The 19,700-nt window shown below is 41.5% G+C and overlaps 1 protein-coding gene across 1 annotated transcript in view; it reads right to left on the minus strand.

The window, feature by feature from the left end:
• Sptlc2 (serine palmitoyltransferase long chain base subunit 2) overlaps nt 1-19,700 on the minus strand; it is an 85,011-nt gene that overhangs the window by 51,950 nt on the left and 13,361 nt on the right. The window contains exons 2-3 of the mRNA XM_076551150.1: nt 13,064-13,258; nt 514-668 (exon numbers count right to left, since the gene is read on the minus strand). Of these exons, the coding sequence (XP_076407265.1) occupies nt 514-668; nt 13,064-13,258 (350 nt within the window). The remainder of the gene's footprint in view (nt 1-513; nt 669-13,063; nt 13,259-19,700) is intronic.

The following is a 19,700-nucleotide window of genomic DNA, read 5'->3' on the forward strand; positions in this document are numbered from 1 at the left end:
CTGGTCTACAAAGTGAATTCCAGGACAGCCAGAGCTACACAGTGAGATCCTGTTTCAAAAAACAAACAATGCTGGGCAGCGGTGGCGGCAACAGCGCATGCCTTAATCCCAGCACCCAGCAGGCAGAGGCAGGTGAATCTCTGAGTTTGAGGCCAGCCTATCTGCAGGACAGCCATGGCTACACAGAGAAATCCTGTTCCAAAAAAAAGCAAAAAAAGGGGAAGAAACCAAACAACAAAACAAAAACAAAAGAATCAAATGAAACAGGAAAACAAAAAGATCTTAAATCTCAATGAGGGTTGTGGGTGTAGCTCACTGGTACAGCGCTTGCCCAGCCCAGCACATCGGAGAGCTTGGATTTAAATCCCAGCACTCCCTCCAAAAAAATATTCCAAGAACAATGAACAGTATTGCCAGGAAACTAATCATACTGTATCTTCAGCTGCTGCTTTTGCTTTGAGAGAATCCTCATACTCTTTTGTTGCTAAGAAATAACTTGTAAACATGACTCACTTGAATGACCAGTTATAGTCATGGGACTTTCTCTCCATGATATCCACTCTGGCTCCAGGCACACTACAGATAGGTCGATTCCAGTTGTCTCTTATCCTCATGTAGAGGTTTCTTGTATAGAAGTTTTCGAAATCCTGATACAATGACACAAAGTCCTGCAACACACAGTGAAGCAGTACAGATGTAACTCATGTATTTACAGAAAAGTCTTACAATTTTTCTTTTCATACCTCAGGATGATGTCAATCGATCATATTTAATTAACTGACATAGCAAAAATACATTTGGAGAGGCACTAATTCTATATTTCAAGTCTTTTTGATCAGGCAAAAGTCACTTAGCTCTAATGTTTGACTTACAATTCATGATTTCTAATAACGAAAACACACAAATAGAGAACTGACTTAAAGCTGGACCCACAGAAACAAAAGCCAGTCATGTAATTCTGCCATTAAATTGTTTCCCTTCCTAATGATCCGGAAAAAACCGCCCTCCCACCTGTATCCCCCACAGTAAAGTAGGGAAGATGCCAGAAAAACCTTATAATCCCAGTTGAAAAGGAGAAAATACAAAAGACTTCGAAAGTTAAGATTTTTTTAACCTCTGCTCAAGGATCAAAATCAAACATGCCCCCAAAAAAGAGATTAAAAAAAAAAAAACAACACTAAAATATACATTAGATTAAGTCTTTGGCCTTGGATTTTTCCTATTAGATAGGAGTTAAGACAAGTATATTCTGGGCTGGAGAGATGGCTTGCTCCACTTGCAGAAGACCCAGGTTCAGTTCCCAGCACCCACATCAGACAGCTCACAAACACCTCTAACTCCAGCTGCAAGGGATCCAAGCCTCTGCCCTGACATGCATATGCGTACGCATAAGCACACACATACACATAATCCAAAACAATACCAACCAACAGACAATCCTCTGGAGGCAGTGGCAGGTTGATTTCTGAGTTTGAGGTCAGCATGTTCCAGGACAGCCAGAGCTACACTGTGAGACCCTATCTGAAAACAAAAAAGTGCACTCTGAAAATGGAGTCCTAGCCCACAGATTTAGTCTCCTTTCTTCTAGGATTAAACTAAAATTTAAGTCTGGAAAAAGTTAAGTCACAGTAGAGCCAAAATGAATAATACACAGTACTACTCCCATGACAATATAAACTCTTCCTGGAACAGAATGATCAGTCCATATGTGATCTACTTCAACTTTCAATTCTCCAAGTTAAACAGTGACCCAAACAGAAAGAACTTGGAAATGTGCTTACTGTAATCTGAACATCACTGAGCTTGTAGCCATCAGGTCTGGGCTTGTTGTCAAACTACATTAATCTATTCAGTAAATCTATCACAAGTATTTTTAAAAACATATGCTTCATATTAAAAAGACTCTGTAAAAAATTCTAAAGATAAAAAAAGAAGAAAAATCAAAAGAGAGGGAAAAAAAATTCTAAATCAACCTTTCATTGACTTGGACTCTGAAGTGCCTAAGATCTAAGCCTCTTAGTAGATATCATCTCTTTAGACATCTAGAAGAATTCTTCAAATATGAAGAATAGACCATTTCTCTCATAATTCCTTCTAATACTTACCTTTTTTCTTAAGGAAAAAAATCAACCACCTCACATCCTACCATCTCTATCATTGTTCTAAGAAAGCAAAGAATATTGGGGCTGGAGAGATGCTCAGCAGTTCAAAGCATTTGCTGCTTTTGCAAGGACCAAGGCAGTGACAGCAGTGACAGCTGTCTGTAACTTCAATTCTAGGAGATCCAATGCCCTCTGAACACAGTGCGGAGACATTTGCACGCAAGGAACTCATACATATTTAAAAATATATAATAATGTGTCTGTCACAACTGGAAGTTAATCATTTAAATCATCTGTTCCCTTTGATCATCTCCCCTTCCTTCAAGAACACCAGCTGAGCAAAAGTAGAGACAGAGATACTCAAATTCTAATTAAATATTTTACTTGGACTATTATTCACCATGTATTTATTTCCAAAAGGAAACACACACAAATTTATTTTCAAATGACTTGCAATGGGCAGTGCTTTTGTTTAGTTCTGGGGGGGTGTGGAGTTGGTTCACTTGTGCTGTGTCTTCATGTGTTTCCCCACCTCATGTGCATAGTAGGCAAGCCCTCTATTATTAACTGAGCTACATCCTCAGTCCCTAACTTCTTCTAGTGAAACTACAGTACTGGTCATCTTATTCATTTTTAATTAGTGTGTACACGTGCATGTGCACGTATGTACATGTGTGGGCATGCATGCCACAGCATTTGTGAAAGTCGGAAGACAGCTTCTTGGAGTTGGATCTCTCCAAGGTCAAGCTGGATCCAACTCAGGTCACTAAACTTGCATGACCAGAGCCTTCCACACTGAGCCATCTCACCAGTCCCGTTAGACACAGTATTTACGGATATTTTTGGCTCTACAAAAAGGTTAAATATAAAGAATTGAGGAAGATGGTGTTGTGTCTTGCATATTTGAAGAATCCTTTCTGACTGGGATCAGCTATTTTAAACAACTGAAATAGCTATTTCATTCAACTGTTTTCTAAACACCTCACATTAATATTTAAGTATGAACTCTAAATACTTTAAGGAACTGTTTTCTCACAGGCAAATTTTTATTAGCAACAAAAAAATTTTTTTAAATATATCAACATGGAATAAAACAGAACAATCCCCTTGAGGCCGGTTCAGATACCAGAAGGGTTACCGAAAGCCAAGACAGCTGGAAAAGGGCTACAGGCCAGAGCATGGCAGAGCTTCACTACTCCGTCCTGAACTAAACAGGGACAATTAGTGACATATGCTATCTGTGATTAAGACAGGAGTGAGTTCAAATCTTCCAACAGAGAACTTTATGATCAAGCATCTCCTTATAGCAGCAAGGGAGCACAAGTCCCTGAGATGAGAGACACCAGCATATCGAAATAAAAGATACTGCAAGGGATGTCAGGTCCAAGAGCAATGGGACACAATGGCAACAGAGGGACTCAGGTCAAATTCAGCTTCTCTTGACCCCTACCTAAGTTCTAAGGGCAGCTAACCAGATTCCATGAAGCCTAGCTCAGAAGAGAAATTGCTACTGAGCACCTCAGTTCCAGACAATCAAAATCTTGTACCTTTGATATTCTAGGCCTAAGGTTAAAATAGGGGACTTGGTTCATCGAGATGGCTCAGTAGGTAAAGGCACTTGCTGCTAAGCATGACCACCTCCCCAGAACTCACACGGAAGGAGGGAACCGACTCCTGCATGCTTTTCTCTGACCTCCATACACATGCTAAGCATGCCCCCATAAACAAATAGATGTAATTTAAAAATCTTTAAATGAGGACTTATCTTTTCATTAGTTTATTCATCAAATATAATTAAATGTAGACTTGAAACCTGTTGTTGAATTCTAAGAACAAAGTGGGGGGGTCCCTCTTTAAACAATGAAAACCTATCATTTCCACTCTACTTAACCATTCCCCGCCTTCTCTCCCCCTAGCCTAATCACTGTGGAATGACTTTAGTGAGGGCTAACCTACAGTCATGATGCTCAGTCACTGAACAAACATTTACAGAGTAATTCCTTCCAGGCACGAACTGGGCCTGGGGGATAAGGTAAGGAAGCACCATTTCTAAACTCCCTGAGGTCTCTGCATGGCACACGGGCACACAAGCACAGTGGATGCCTGGTATGACAAAGTATGTACTATGAAGGGTCCCTGTTCAGAGATGGGGAAGGGTATCTAGTCAGTACAGACAAGTCCAAGCAGCCTTCAAGGATGTATTCTTCATGGATGTTCTTCCTAAAACTCCTCACTAGCAGAAATAAATAGAAAGAACCAGCACCTTCTTGAGATTATATGCTAGACTGTTAGGCCTTAAGCTCTCATCAGTTGAGATTCCTTTACTCAAGAGGAGAACTCAAATTCATGGACTTGCTAACTAGGGATCATGGTAAACACTACCAAAAGTAATCTGCGGTCATCTTATTAAACAGCCAGTAAATATCCTTTAGTAGTCTATTTAAGGCAAGCCTTTGAGAAAACACGCTATATTGTTGAGGACAAAGGAATCTCACTTAGTCTAGTGTCTATGCAGACCTTCCTAATAATCACAGGGGAAAAGATGGGTGCTATCACTTTGAGACAGAACTTTCCAACTATTCATGTCCACCATGTGCAATTCTGTCCATCATAGGTGTCTATACATTGTTATATGACAATGAGGTGGAAAGAGAAGTAATTCTATTATTTATGATACACTGGGGCACTTGCCAATTGCTTTACATATACATGTTTTTCTACATACCTGAATATCTCTATACTCTCTTATAGAAGATATTGTTTCTCTAGTATTCAGAAAGGTAGAGCTTTTTTTCCATTAAGGAACCATCTAGAGTCAGAATGTGAACTGGACTTTCTAATTACACACACACACACACACACACACACACACACACACACCACACCACACACACACCACACCACACACTGAATCTCCAGACACTCTTACGATCAGGCTATGGAAATGGTATGGTATGACTCGTACAAGTAAGATCTGTAGAGCAGAGCCACTGGTTTTCTTTTTACACCAGTGCAGGTGACCTGCATACAAATCCATAGCGGCCCCTCACACTGGCAACACCAGCTAGGTTCCACATTCCAAAGCATGATACTTGTGGCAACAGCAGTTTCCAAACCTGGAGTGGCTTCTTACCTGACACTCCTAGCCAGTCCTCTGCAATGTTATAAACATGTGGCTCCCTCTCCACTTCAGTGGCCTACAGTAATGGAGGCTAATTCCACTGCAACTTCAAACAATATCAACACATTCTCTATAACTACTAGTTGAGAAATATTTAATAAGTTGTCTGTATTTGCAGATTGAAAGAATAAAATTTAAATACTGTGCTGTTGGCCAACCACCAAGTGACAAGGCTGAAATGGAAACCCTAGCAGCATTCCAAACGAGCAGCCATTGGTAGTAAAGCTACACTTATCCCAAGAAAAGTCTTCAGTGCCAGTTCTAACTCAACAACTTGTTTATCTTAGAGCCCAGGTAGTATGGTTTGGACCAAATGTCTCCCAAAGGCCCTTAGCAGCCTGAGTGGGAAGTTGTGAACCTTCAGCTGGTAGAACCTCATGGAAGGATCATGGAAGTACGGCGACCTTGAAAGGGATGGTGAGACCCTGGCCTTGGTTCTTCCTCTGCTTTCTGGCTGCCATAAAGTGAGCAGCTCTGCTCCACCATGGACCCCCTATCATGCCTGACGGAAGGTTCATAAGCAACAGAGCTGAAAAGCTCTTCCATCACTGAGTCTCCATAAACAGTTCTTCCTTTGAAGTTGTTTGTCTAAAGTTCTTTTAACCACAGTGAAGGACACACTAGGGTACAAATTTCAATATATCAAAAAACAAAATTTCTCTCAAACACAAACATTTGAGGCAAATAACACTTCCTTTGATGTTGGGATAACATGCTCAGAAATATGTCGACATCAAGACAATTTAGAGTTTTAACCTTGACTTTTTGTAGAGTGAAGAGGATAGAAGAAGAATGCACAAAACTATTGAAATCATGAAATAGCTTTATGTTTATTTAAATCTTGGATAAGTAAAGAAAATAGAATGGAGAAGATAAAAATCTATTAAAAGCAGGCAGAGGCGGGCAGATCACTGAGTCTGAGGCCAGTGTGGTCTAGAGCAGCATAGTGAGACAGTCTCAAAAAATCAAAAACCAACAACACAGGGCTGAAGACATGGCTCTGGGGTTAAGAGTACTAACTGCTCTTCCAGAGGACCTGGGTTTGTCTTCTGCACTCACGTGGCAGTTGACAGCAGTGCCAAAGAATTCCATACCCTTTCTGGCCTCTGAGGGCTCTGCAAACATGCGATACACAGACATAACATGCAGGCAAAACACCCATACACGTAAAATAAATGAATCGCTCAGACAGAACTTAGCCCCCAAACCTCGCCACTCTGCGGCATTCTCTCTACAACCTGGAGCAGCCTGGAAGCTGGTCTCTCAGACTACAGTAACAGAGGAAGTGACTGAGATTGGGGCTAAAAACCTTAAGACTGGACTGGAGAGATGGCTCAGAGGTTAAGAACACTGGCTATTCTTCCAGAGGTCCTGAGTTCAATTCCCAGCAACCACATGGTGGCTCACAACCATCTGTAATGAGATCTGGTGCCCTCTTCTGTCCTGAAGGGATACATGCAAGCAGAACACTGTATACATAATAAATAAATAAATAAATAAATAAATAAATAAATAAATAAATAAATAAATAAATAAATAAATAAATAAATCTTAAAAAAAAAAACAAAAAACTTTAAGACCAACTGAACTATTCAGAGACCTTGTCTCCAAAGAGGAGGAGGGTAGTTCTGTAGGAAATAAAGGAATGCAAGAGAGGAGAATATCTATTACAGGAGTCAATCCACAACCAGGCTAAATGCAAGCCTGGATGCCTACAAAGGGGCATCAGAGGACCAGCCAGTAATCAATCACTCATTACCTCTAATAAGCCCCATTGAATGGCTGAATTCAAGTGGTGGAGTTCACCACATTGTACACATGATTTTTTGTTTGTTTGTTTTTGTTTTTTTGAGACAGGTTTTTGGTTTCTCTATGAAACATCCTTGGCTGTTGACCAGGTTGGCCTCAAACTCACAGAGATCTGCCTGTCTCTGCCTCTCCAGTGCTGGTACTAAAGGCTTGTGCCACCAAGCCTGGCTACACTTTAGGATTTTTGATAACAAAAATGTGGCATTTTCAAAATACTGTAGAGATGACAGGTGAGGTGGCCCATGCATGCTGTAGAGACAGGTGAGGTGGCCCATGCCTGTAATCCCAGCAATTGGGAGGCTGAGGCAGGAGGACTGAAAGCAAGTTCAAGGTCAGCCTGTACTATACAGCAAATTCCAAACCAGGCTACATAATGAAACCCTGTCTCCAAAAGCTCTAGAGAAATAAACATAACTTCAGCATAGCCTCAAGTCTAAAGAAACTTCAATGTAGATTCTGAACTTACAACTGAGAGATCTGGAAATTCTATTACCATTTATATAATGTATTTCTTCATTTTGAATACACTCTACCATTTTGACATCCCAATGACACTCAATCTAAGGCAGTGGTTCTCAACCTTCCTAATGCTGTGACCCTTTAATACAGTTCATGTTGTGATGACCCCAACCATAAAATTATTTTTGTTGCTATTCATAACTGTAGTTTTGCTACTGTTATGAACTGTAATGTAAATACCTGATGTAACCTAATGTAACCACCAAAGGGGTTGTGACCCACAGGTTGAGAAGCACTCATCTAAGGAGTAACTCAGATCATCACGTAAGAACCAGTGATTTACACTTTTTTTTTTTTTTTTTTTGGTTTTTCGAGACAGGGTTTCTCTGTGTAGCTTTGCGCCTTTCCTCGAACTCACTTGGTAGCCCAGGCTGGCCTCGAACTCACAGAGATCCGCCTGCCTCTGCCTCCCGAGTGCTGGGATTAAAGGTGTGCGCCACCACGCCCGGCCTGTGATTTACACTTTTACATTCACAGTTAATAGTAAAACACAGATCCAAATTGTTACATGCAAAGAAAATCTCAATTACAAGTTGAAGCCCAGAGATCCAAACATCCAAACTTTTCAGGTGGAAGGGACAGGGAGACAATACACCGTACAGCTGCTCCACACAGCCCCATAGCTGACGGGGAGACAGGGCTGCACACCCAATACTGGCACTACAGTAAATGGATAAGGTGCTGTATTTCCTGCAGAGATTATAATTACATCATTTCTCCCTTCCCTTTCCTCCCTCCAGCCCTCCCGTGTTCTCTTTCATAGTCATGGCCTCTTTTTTAGTTGTTACTATGTGTCAAAATATGTCATTCAACTAATACAAAATACAACAAACTTTTGTAAACGCCTTTCTTAGCATGACCATGTAGTTCAGCTGTGTCCAAAGCAGCACACTTCATTTCCCTGCGAGGAAGCATAACACAGTGCATGCGTGTGCAGTGCATGCGTGTGCTCGCTCACTCTCTCCTGCTTTTGCTTGCTCACTCTCTCCTGCTTTTCTCTCTTGTGTTCTCCCCCCTCCCCCCTCTCAGAGGGAATGGTTTTGACACAGAATTTCTCTGTAACCCTGGCTGTCCTGGATCTCTCTCTACAGCCCAGGTTAGCCTGGAACTCAGAGATCCACCTGCCTCTGTGCTGGAATTAAAGGTATTCAACCACTATGCCTGGCTACTGTTTTTGAAATGGAATGAGGAAGACACTTGGGTTGTAGTGTCTGAAGTGTTGTATGAATGCAGCTACCTCAGTCACAAGAGAAAAATGGCAACAAGGTATTTGCACTGCATGATCCCAGCAGACTTTCCTTCCCTTTCCAGTTGAACTGGTAAGTCTGCCTGCTGTTTTCACCAGAGCTTGACACCTGTCCTCAGAACAAATGATGCTTTCCCTCAAAAAGCTGAACTTTTAAGAGAATGGAAACTGCTGTTTTCAACAGAAAAGAATCCTATTGAAATGAATTGGATTACTTTAGAAAAATCCTTTACAAACTGTAGAGACAAATGTCCTCTGTACTCACCCCCTATTTCCTCTTAATAATTCCTCTACGAATTATTTCCTGTCTGACCTCATGATAAGCAGGAATTTTCTGTTCTGCATTTTAATACAATCCAGGCACTATTTACTTCTATGTTTTTGCAAAGGAAAGATTTATGTGTATACGTTTCCTGAACAAAATTAGAATCTACTTAAGGAAATCTACCTGTCCTATTTTTTCCACATAAAGTTAAATATACATAAGTAGCACCCAATAATTAAACTATAAACTTACCCTCCAGAAGTACCAAACAATATCCAAAGAAGGATTCATTCACAAAGTAACCCAGATTCATTGTTGCAATTTCTTGTCAGCCACCGCACTCTTGAGTACCAGCTGCACAAGCCCATGATGGCTCCCGGGCTCAAACACTGCTCAGGTCTCGCCATTGCCTCCTCATTTGTCATTCAAAATTCATATATCATATTTCAGGTCCTCCCAAATATTGCTCATGCAGTTACTACAAAACTTTAGCTACCATCACTCACCACCACCTTCAGTTTGGCCCAAGAGAAAGTGAGTACACAATGAACCACTGTACAGCGCAGCAAGTGATTAACAAGCTACCTGAGTGAACAAACCAGCACTTCCGTGGGTTCGCTCTGGGTAGATGCACTCCGCTAAAATACGAGAGTCAAATGTGTCCAGGTTTCTAATCATAAAAACTAGCTTTGCCGGGCGGTAGTGGCGCACGCCTTTAATCCCAGCACTCGGGAGGCAGAGCCAGGTGGATCTCTGTGAGTTCGAGGCCAGCCTGGGCTACCAAGTGAGTTCCAGGAAAGGCGCAAAGCTACACAGAGAAACCCTGTCTCGAAAAACCAAAAACCAAAAACCAAAAAAAAAAAACTAGCTTTGTCTACTTGATTAAGTTACAAATATAGGGCTTTACTGTCTTGTCTTTTTAAAAAAAAAAAAAAAAACAACTTTTTCTTAAAAAATGGTTTTTGGCTATTTTGTTGTTGGTGTTGTTGTTCTAAGACTTATTTATTTACATTTTATGTGTATGGGTGTTTTTACCTGCATGTATATCTGTGTACCACATGACCATATGAATAGCCTGTAGAAGAGGCCAGAAGAGGGTACTGGATGCCCTAGAACTGGAGTTATGGATAGTTGTGAACAACCATGTGAGTGCTGGGACTCAAACCTGGGGTCCCTGGAAAGAGAGCAGCCAGTGCTCTCAACCACTGAAGCCTTTCACTACTCCTGTAAGCACATTAAAAAAAAAAAAATTTTTTTTTAAGTTTTTTGAGACAGGGTCTCTCTATGTAGTTAGTAGTCCTGAAACTCTATGTAGACCAGGCTGACCTTGAAATCAGAGATCCTCCTGCCTCTGCCTCTCCAAGTGCTGGGACTAAGTGTCTGTAACACCATACCTGGCCTGAAAAAAACACAGTCTTAATGAAATTACCTTGTAGGCATTTTGGGGCCATGTGTAGAGAGGTCAACTTGGGAGGCCAGGCTGGAAGTACAAACTGGTTGAGATGAAAGAGAAGGACACCTGATCTTGAGTTCTCAGGGGTCTGATTTTCCTTCCTTTTTTAAAATTTCATTAATTTTATGTTCTTGGGTGTTTCGTGTACATGTATGTATGTGTACCCATGTGTGCCTGATGCCCTTGAAGGTCAGAAAACGGCACTGGACCAGGTATGGCAGTGCATGCCTTTAATCCCAACACTGGCAGATCTGAGTTCGATGCCAGGATGGTCTATATAGAGTTACAAGACAGCCAGGGCTATGTAGAAACCCAGTCTCAAAAACAAACAAACAACAACAACAAAAAAAAAAAACAAATAAGTAAATAAGTAGAAAATAAAAAAAGATGGCTTTTGGGTCTGTGGGACTGGAGTTACAGATGCAAAAGATTGTCCATGTGGATACTAGGACTCAAACCAGGGCCCTCTAAAGAGTAGCTGAGCCATTATCCATAGCCCCAAGGGACCTGAGTTTTCTTTCAATCCATGTATAAATAAATACACTGATTGGGTCTGTTTTCCTAATAACGGACAAGGGCCTTTATTCTTCCCCAGGGTCTTGTTATGTGGCCCAGGTTGAACTCCTGATCTCATGCAATCCCTCAGCCTCAACCTCCCAAATATCTTAAACACACCAGGCATGCACTGCCATACCTGGACCAATGCTTTTTTGTTTTGTTTTGTTTGTTTCTGAGACAGTCTCACTCAACAGTCCAGTTTGGCCTGAAACTCACAATTTAGCTAAGGATGTCTTTGAACTCATAGCAACCCTCCTGCCTCAGCCTACCAAGAGCTGGCATTACAGACATGAGCCACCACGCCTATCTTTCCTGCTTTGTCGAAAAGTGCTCTCTCTTTCTTTACTGGCTCCTCAATCAGAGAAGGTATTATCACTCCATATCTGACTCTCTCCATGTCCCACAAGGATAAGAACATTCTAAACAATAAAAAAGCTAATACCGGGCTGGAGAGATGGCTCGGAGGTTAAGAGCACTAACTGCTCTTCCAGAGGTCCTGAGTTCAATTCCTAGCAACCACATGGTGGCTCACAACCATCTGTAATGAGATCTGGTGCCCTCTTCTGGCCTGCAGTCATACAGGCAGACAAAACACTGTATACATTAATAAATAAATAAATAAATAAATCTTTAAAAAAAAAAAAACTAATACCATGGGCTAGGGAAATAGCTTGGTCAGCCACTAGTAGGTTGCCATGCTCCAATGGACGTCCCACACTCAGGCACATACAGGTAGCACTAATTGGATGTAGTGGAATATTTAAAAAAAGAAAAGGATATAAAGTCGGGAGGGGGGTCCAGGGAGAATGAATAGAAGGGGAGAGGTGGGGATGGTGGTAGATACGATCTACACTTATTTCATAACACGTTGTATGAAATTCTCAAAGAATAAATTTAAAAATTTCTTCAACCCTGGGTGTTTATTAGGAATAGGTAACGCATGTGCATTGTATAAAGTTATAAAGGTCTATATAGGAATATTCTGAGAAGCGTGGCCTGAAGTGAATCTGATCTTTCACTACCCCTCAATTTACTAAGAGCCTTTGCTGCTGTAAACACACTGGCCTAGCCACATTCAGCTTGGGGACATGTTTGTTTAGGGACAGGTACTGACCTGTGAACTGGACAACTATGTCCAATGTATCCAATCCAGTCTCAGCAGAACATTATTAACACAACACAGAATCGAAGGATGAACATTCCTGCCGCACCATATAATCTATAACACTAGTCAACTTTTAGACACACTGCTTGTGATTTATGCTTTCTAATCTATGAAACAAGCTTCATTAAGTTGTAGTGTGGTGAAGTTACAAAAGTTCAATGATGCACAGTGGTGGTAGCACATGCCTTTGATCTCAACCTTTAATCCCAGCACTCAGGAAAAGGTAAGCAGGTGGATCTCTAGAGGCCAGCCTGGTCTAAAGAGTGAGCTCCAGGACAGCCAGGCTACACAGAAACCTGTCTCAAAAAGGAAAAACACAGTTCAATACTTTGCTCTTTGTCATCCTTGATGTTTATCTACATGTGAGCATTGTATCTGCATGTCTGTGCATGGATCAGCAGGTGCAGCCATGAGCCCCCAGTGGATGCTGGGAACTGGGAACTGAACTCAGGTCCTCTGCAAGAACAAGCGCTCTTGGCCACTGAGCACCTCTCCAGCCCCAAATGCTTTGCTCTTTTCACACCTTCCACATTGTCTTCGGCTTTCCTTGTGGAGTATTTTCACAAAGTTTTTGTTACACTGATTATTTGGTTTCTGTATCCCAAGCTGTATTCCAAGCTGGACTCAAAGTCACAGCAATCCTCCTGTGTCAAAGTTTAACTCCATGTGCCCAAATTTCCACTGAGGGGGGAAAAACTGTGTGAAAATGACAACATTTCCATGAACAGATCTATTGAACAGAACCAAAGACTCCCTGACAATTACCTTTTGTTCTTCTCTTTCTGTTGCATGGTGGCACTTTTCAATTCTCCAATGCCTCAAGAAATCTCGAAGATATCCAAAGAGGGTGAGGACACCATATCCCACATATGTGAGTACGGCAACCAGCATGGGTGTTTCTTCAAACACTTCATTAAACGGTCTTTTATACAGTCCTCCATTTTCTGTAACATGATGAATCTAAGAGAGCAATCAGAAATGTTGGTTGAAGTCACAGCAAAAAAAAAAAATTTCTACTGAAAAATCTCAGTCCTGAGAGAGTTGTAGAACACTATACGTTGGGAAACACTAAGACCACGTTTCCTTTCAAGAGAAATGATTCAAGAATCATTTATGAACAACAAAGGGAGAGGCGGTCAAGAGAAAGGACAGAGTCAACAGTGTCTAACACTAATTTTATCATAATCTGATTTTCTGAAACAGATTCTAAATACACTATTATTTCAGGGAGCATCATTTCCTTTGTTCTAATAAAGAAAATAAAAAGAGACAGCCTAGTCTAAAAAGCACTGTCTCGGTGTGGTGATATATTGTGTACCCTAATAAAATTTGCCTGAAAAATCAGAGGACAAAACAAGCTGGTAGATTAAGCATAGAGGTCAGGCAGTGGTGGCACACACACACACACACACACACACACACACACACACACACACACACACACACCTTTAATCCTAGCACTCAGGAGGCAAAGATCCGTCTGGATCTCTGTGAGTTCAACGCCACCCTGGACTACATGAGATTGACTTAGTCTAGGAGAGAAACAGAGCCAGGCAGTGGTGGCACACACCTTTAATCCCAATACTTGAGAGTCACACACCTTTAATCCCAGCACTAGGAAGGAAGTGATTTGGCTGGGCATAGAAAGGTATATAAGGCTGAGGAGACAGGAAATAAAGCCCTTTTGGCTAGAAAGCTTCTTCGGCTGGAAGCTTTTAGGCTGGACCCCTTTCGGCTGAGGACTCAGAGGCATTCAGTCAGAGGATTCCTGGAGTTGGTGAGGTGAGACGTGGCAGTGGCTTGATCCTTTGTTTCTCTGATCTTTCAGCATTTACCCCGATATCTAGACCCAGGTTTTTATTATAAGACCATTTTAGCAATTTGTGTTATATATTAGCCACCAACAAAGCAATCACATGTCCAAAAGTAAACACGGTTTTATAATACAAAAGTATGTGTAAATTTTTTACTACCAGCTTTTTTTTTGTTTTGTTTTGTGTTTTGTTTTTTGAGAAGGTTTTCTGTGTAGCCTTGGCTGTCCTGGATCTCACTCTGCAGACCAGGGTGGCCTTGAACTCACAGAGATCCACCTGTCTCTGCTCTGAGTGCTGGGATTAAAGGTGTGTGTAACCACTGCCTGGTCGTACCAGTCATTCTTAAAGCCACTCAACTACAGTACTTCAAATGACTATCGATCAGCATTAGACTGTAGGAGGTGCCTATAAACTTTCCTCAGTGATAATACACACAGAGTAAAAGGAGGGCTGCCGAGAGAGCTCAGAGCTTTAGCCGCCAAGGCTGATGACTGCGTTCAATCCCTAGGATCTACATGATGAACTGACATGAGCTGTATGAAGCACACATGTGCACATATGTGCACACTTGTGCCCACATGTGCAGAAGGAAAAGGGTAGGAACATGAACCAAAACTAAGGATTATGAAAACGGCTTACAGAAACCAGTACTTGGTAAAATAATTTAAGAAAAAAAAATTTTAAGGGGTTTTAATGGAGGTACACTGCATGGGTGGATAAGGTTTCCCTGAGAAGACCCCTAAACACATGCACACACACACACTAAATAAAAATAAAAAATTTTTAAAGAATAAAGCTTGGCAGTGGTGGCACACAACTTTAATCGCAGCACTCAGGAGGCAGAGACAGGCAGAACTCTGTGAGTTCAAAGCCAGCCTGGTCTACAGAGCTAGTTCTAGGACAGCCATACCTACAAAAACAACCTGGGGGGGGGGTAAATAAATAACAAAGAAGGTGAAATTTAACTTAGGAAGGACAAAAGTTAAGAACAACCAGCAGCCATCATGCACTGATCCTGTCTCTCCTTATTTTGATCTAAGTGTACATTCCCAAACTTTTAAAGATTATCCCTTATTTTATCTTTTAAGATATGTTTAGTGTTTGTTTATGGAGACAGAGTTTTATCATGTCACCAAGGATAGTCTTAGACTTATAAACCTTCTGCCTCAGCCTTCTGAGTGCTGGGATTACAGGTATGTGCCACTATGCCTGGTAGCACTTGGGTTTTAATATACAAATACAAAGATACTTTACTTTTGATTTCAATGATTAAAACATTTTACTTTTTGGTTAATTGTAATGGAAATCTCATTTTACAGAAGAAACTCCTGAGGAAAGAACTAAGAATATCGGGCTGCAGTTAGGGCAATCAACCAAAATTACTAGGAGCATATTGTCAAAAGCACTGTACAGGAATCTTGTCATATGAATTACTATAGTAGAGAAGTCTCAAAGGAATCAAATAGGTCCTCTCTTGCTCTGCCAGGCATTCCTGATTAAAGGTATAACATAAATAAAATAAGAATTTATAACTGAGCAGTGGTGGCACATGCCTTTAATCCTAGCACTTGGGAGGCAAGGCAGGGGGATCTCTATGAGTTCGAGGCCAGCCTGGTCTACAGAAGGAGTACTAGGACAGGCAGGGCTTCACAGAAAAACTTGTCTCGAAAAACCAAAAGAAAAACAAACAAACTCACATAACTAGGGGCTGGCAGATGGCTGTCAGTAAACAATGTACCACAAAGTGTGAAGACGCCAGCACCTAGTTAACAAGCCTGTAATCTCAGTGACAGCAAGGCATGGACTATTGAGAGCAAGCTCTCTATAAACAAAACTGTACTGTGCATCTGAACTTCGGAATCCTCCAGGACTCTTAACAAGACAGTCATTCTAACTGAGAGTTTTACTGTAGCAGAGTACTAGTATGTAAGTGGGCTGGGGAGATGGCTCAGTTGGTAAAGTTCTCACAGTGCTCGAACCCATGGAAAGCAGCAGGAGGGGACTGAAGTTGGACCCCAGCAACTATGTAAAGAAGCCAGCACTTTGGGGCTGGAGAGATGGCTATGAGGTTAAGAGCACTGACTGCTCTTCCAGAGGTCCCGAGTTCAATTCCCAGCACCCACATGGTGGCTCACGGCCATCTGTAATGAGATCTGGTGCCCTCTTCTGGCCTGCAAGGATACATGGAGGCAAAATGTTGTATACATAATAAATAAATCATAAATAAATAAATAAATAAATGCCAGCACTTTGAAAGACAAAGAGGCATCCCTGAGGTTTGCTGGACAGCCAGTGTAGCTGAATCTGTGCATTTGCGTCAACAGGACTATTATTGTTCAAGGAAATGCAAAAGCAAACAGAAAGGAAGACTCCCCCGCTTCCCTCCAGTCAACACTATAAACACACCAGTATAAAACATACTGCAAGTCAAGGAGAACAAGAGAAAAAAAAAGTCAAACATGAATTTTTGTCCAAAGTCTTCTTGCTGGCAATCAATCATATTCATGATGCAGTTGAAAACATGGAGAGGTGGCTCAGTGGTTAAGAGCACTGGTTGCTCTTCCAGAGGACCCCAGGTTTGATTCTTAGCACCCTCATGGCAGCTCACAACTCTCTGTAGCTCCAGTTCTAGGGGATTCAATGACCTGTTCTGGCCTCTGCAGGGAGTAGACAAACAAGTGGTGCACAGATATACATGCAGGCAAAACAGTCATACACATAAAAGTCAAAGACAAAAGGAAAAAGAAAAGATACCCTTAACCAAAGCAATAATGGAAAGATGTACTCAAAAGATAAACCATGTACACACACACACACACACACACACACACACACACACACACACACACACACGAATGTGCTAAAACAGACTAGAAAGAGACACAAGAAATCAGGGCAGTGAGGCTGGTGAGATCACTAACTCAGTGGTTAAGAGCACTGGCCAGCTCTTCCAGAGGAATGAGTCCATCTCATTCCCAGCACCCACATAGAGGCCCACAACTGTCTGTTAAGCCCAGTCCTAAGGGATCTAACATCCTCTTCCGGCCTTTGAGAGCACTAGGCACAAACTATAGAACACAGAATATGTATGCAGGCAAAACACCCATATACAGTATATACATTAAATAAAATTTTAAAGCGAGAAACAGAGAAGGTAGCAAGAGAGAATGGACAGAATCTTCTAAACCACTTTGATGCTTATTTAGTTATTGATTGTACGTACAGAGCTTTATTAGGCCAGGCTAGACTCATACTCGCTATATACCCGAGAAAGGACTTGAAATCCCTAACCTTCCTGCCTCTACCTAAACTCTGGGATTACAGGTGTGTACCACCACCTCACTCAGCCAGTTTGATTCTTGTCTCTCTTTTCTAGTCAATACTATTACTGACTTTTTACTTGAATTTTGTCACTGACTTTATTCACTATTTAGATGGAAATAACAACAACAACAATAAACTAAAAGCTGCCTATGCCTAACATAACTCAGGCTGTCTGACTACCCATCAGATCTCCAACCTTTTGATATTGCAACATAAATGTTGTGATCTACAAAGGTCACACTTAAAAACCAAACAACATGACACTCAGACAATGTGATGCATATCGAAAGACAGGCAGATCTCTGTCTGTTCCAGGGCAGCCAGGGATATATAGTGATATCCTGTCTCATAAACAAACAAACAAATAATCTGGCAACAAAACAAGAAAAATAATCAACCTTTTAAGCAGGTTTATAATTTTTTTGTGTTGGGCCCCATTCACAGCCATCCTGTGGCACAGGCTGAACACACCTGAGTCCTACAGCCTCTAGGGAACCTTCATCTGCTTATTAGTTTTCAACAGACCTCAGATGCTGGAGCAAACAAATCTATGTTGCAATCCCCATTTCTTTCCCCACAACTCTAAATTTACATTCCCATTTGCCTCTGTCTTTTGGATTCCATGGCATCTCAAACTCCACAAAACGAGTACTGAACTTAACCTTCCCACCACACCCCTCCCTCTCTCCACCAAAACCTGATTCTCCCTACCACCTCTTTTGATCCCTAGTGTTGCCACCCAGTCCACCCTGTCTCCCAAGTTCACAGTCATCTTAGGTCCACCTTATTTTCTGGCTTCCTCCCAGAGTTAGTTCCAGACCTTCTTGTTTGGCACCAGGAGTATGTTTGTTTTTGTCTTTTGAGACAGGGTCTCCCGCAGCCCAGCCAGGTCTGGAAATCACTACGTAGCCAAAGATTATCTAGAACCTCTGATCCTGTCTCCACATGCCAAGTGCTGGTTACGGTCACAGGTCTGTGCCACCACACCCAATTGGCATCAGAGAATTTTAAGGGGGGGGGGCGACAACACTGAAAATGTTGCATATCTTGACAGGTACAGGGTGCAAAAACACAGAAGTTAAAATTCGATAGCCTGGTACAAGAGACTAGCATATCCTACTCCTTAATTAAAAAACTATTCTTTTTTTAACTCTTCCAACATCCTTTGTGCCATCTGGTCTCCACACCACCTGGGCTCTCCCAACATACCAATAAACATGCCCAAACAAATGTGATCACAACACTCCCTTGCTCAAAAAGCATCACTGTCTTCACAAGGCAAATTCTCAAGTCACCATCATGGCATCTGACTAAGTCTAAGCCTTAGACAGTGTGGGCTGACATTTCTTCCTCCTAGCTCCTGAGTTCTTTGTTCCAGTCACAGCAAACTTCTTGTCGGTCCTTCAAAACAAATCTCTTCCAAGAATGAAACCCTTCCTCAAGTAATGGCCACTGCTGAAAAGACAAGATGTAGTAAATTAAGTACATTAGAAATGAGGAGATAAAGCCCAGAGACGGTGATAAAAGAGAAAACAGAAACCACTGCCTCTGAAGATGAAGAGAGGCAGAAGAGAGAAGGCTGTAGAGTATTCACAAGTCTTGTGGAATTCAGATGCTTAGAGCCATGTGCTAAAGTTGAAGTAAAGGGCTAAGAAAAAAGAATTGTGTGTGTTCCTTAAGGATGGAAAGGGGGAAGAATAGTGGAGAGGGGAGAAAGGGGAACAGAAACAGGAAGTTGGGGAGTAGAGCACAACAGTAGAGCACTTGAGTAATGTGGGAGTAGATGGGGGAGGGCAGGAAAACAGAGAAAAGGAGTCAAAAACCTCTCTTTGAGCCATCTGTGAATCAGCCACGGTTATTGTTACCTTTTAATATTTGAAAGTATTCTTTATTACAAACAAGAACACTGCCGGTATGATGGTGCACATCTTTAACCCCAGAACCTGGGAGGCAGAGTTGAAGGCGTGTCTGGCATACAGGACAGCCAAGGCTACTTCAGAGAGACCCTGTCTCAAACAAACAAACTAACTAAAAAAGAAAAAAAAAAATACAAGGACATTGTATTACATAATCACAATCAGAAAACTAACGCAGTACTAGTGTTTAGTCTACAACATTATTAAAATTTTGCCAACTATCCTTCTGATGTCCTTTACAAAAAGGAACTCTTATCTTTGGTCTCAGGAAAAAACAAACAGGATTTAACTACACTGTAAAATAACTTAGAAGGACAGACTCCTGACTCTGAGTAGGTTTTCAAGAAT

This window comes from Peromyscus maniculatus, chromosome 14 (genome assembly GCF_049852395.1).
Source record: "Peromyscus maniculatus bairdii isolate BWxNUB_F1_BW_parent chromosome 14, HU_Pman_BW_mat_3.1, whole genome shotgun sequence".
NCBI lineage: Eukaryota > Metazoa > Chordata > Mammalia > Rodentia > Cricetidae > Peromyscus > Peromyscus maniculatus.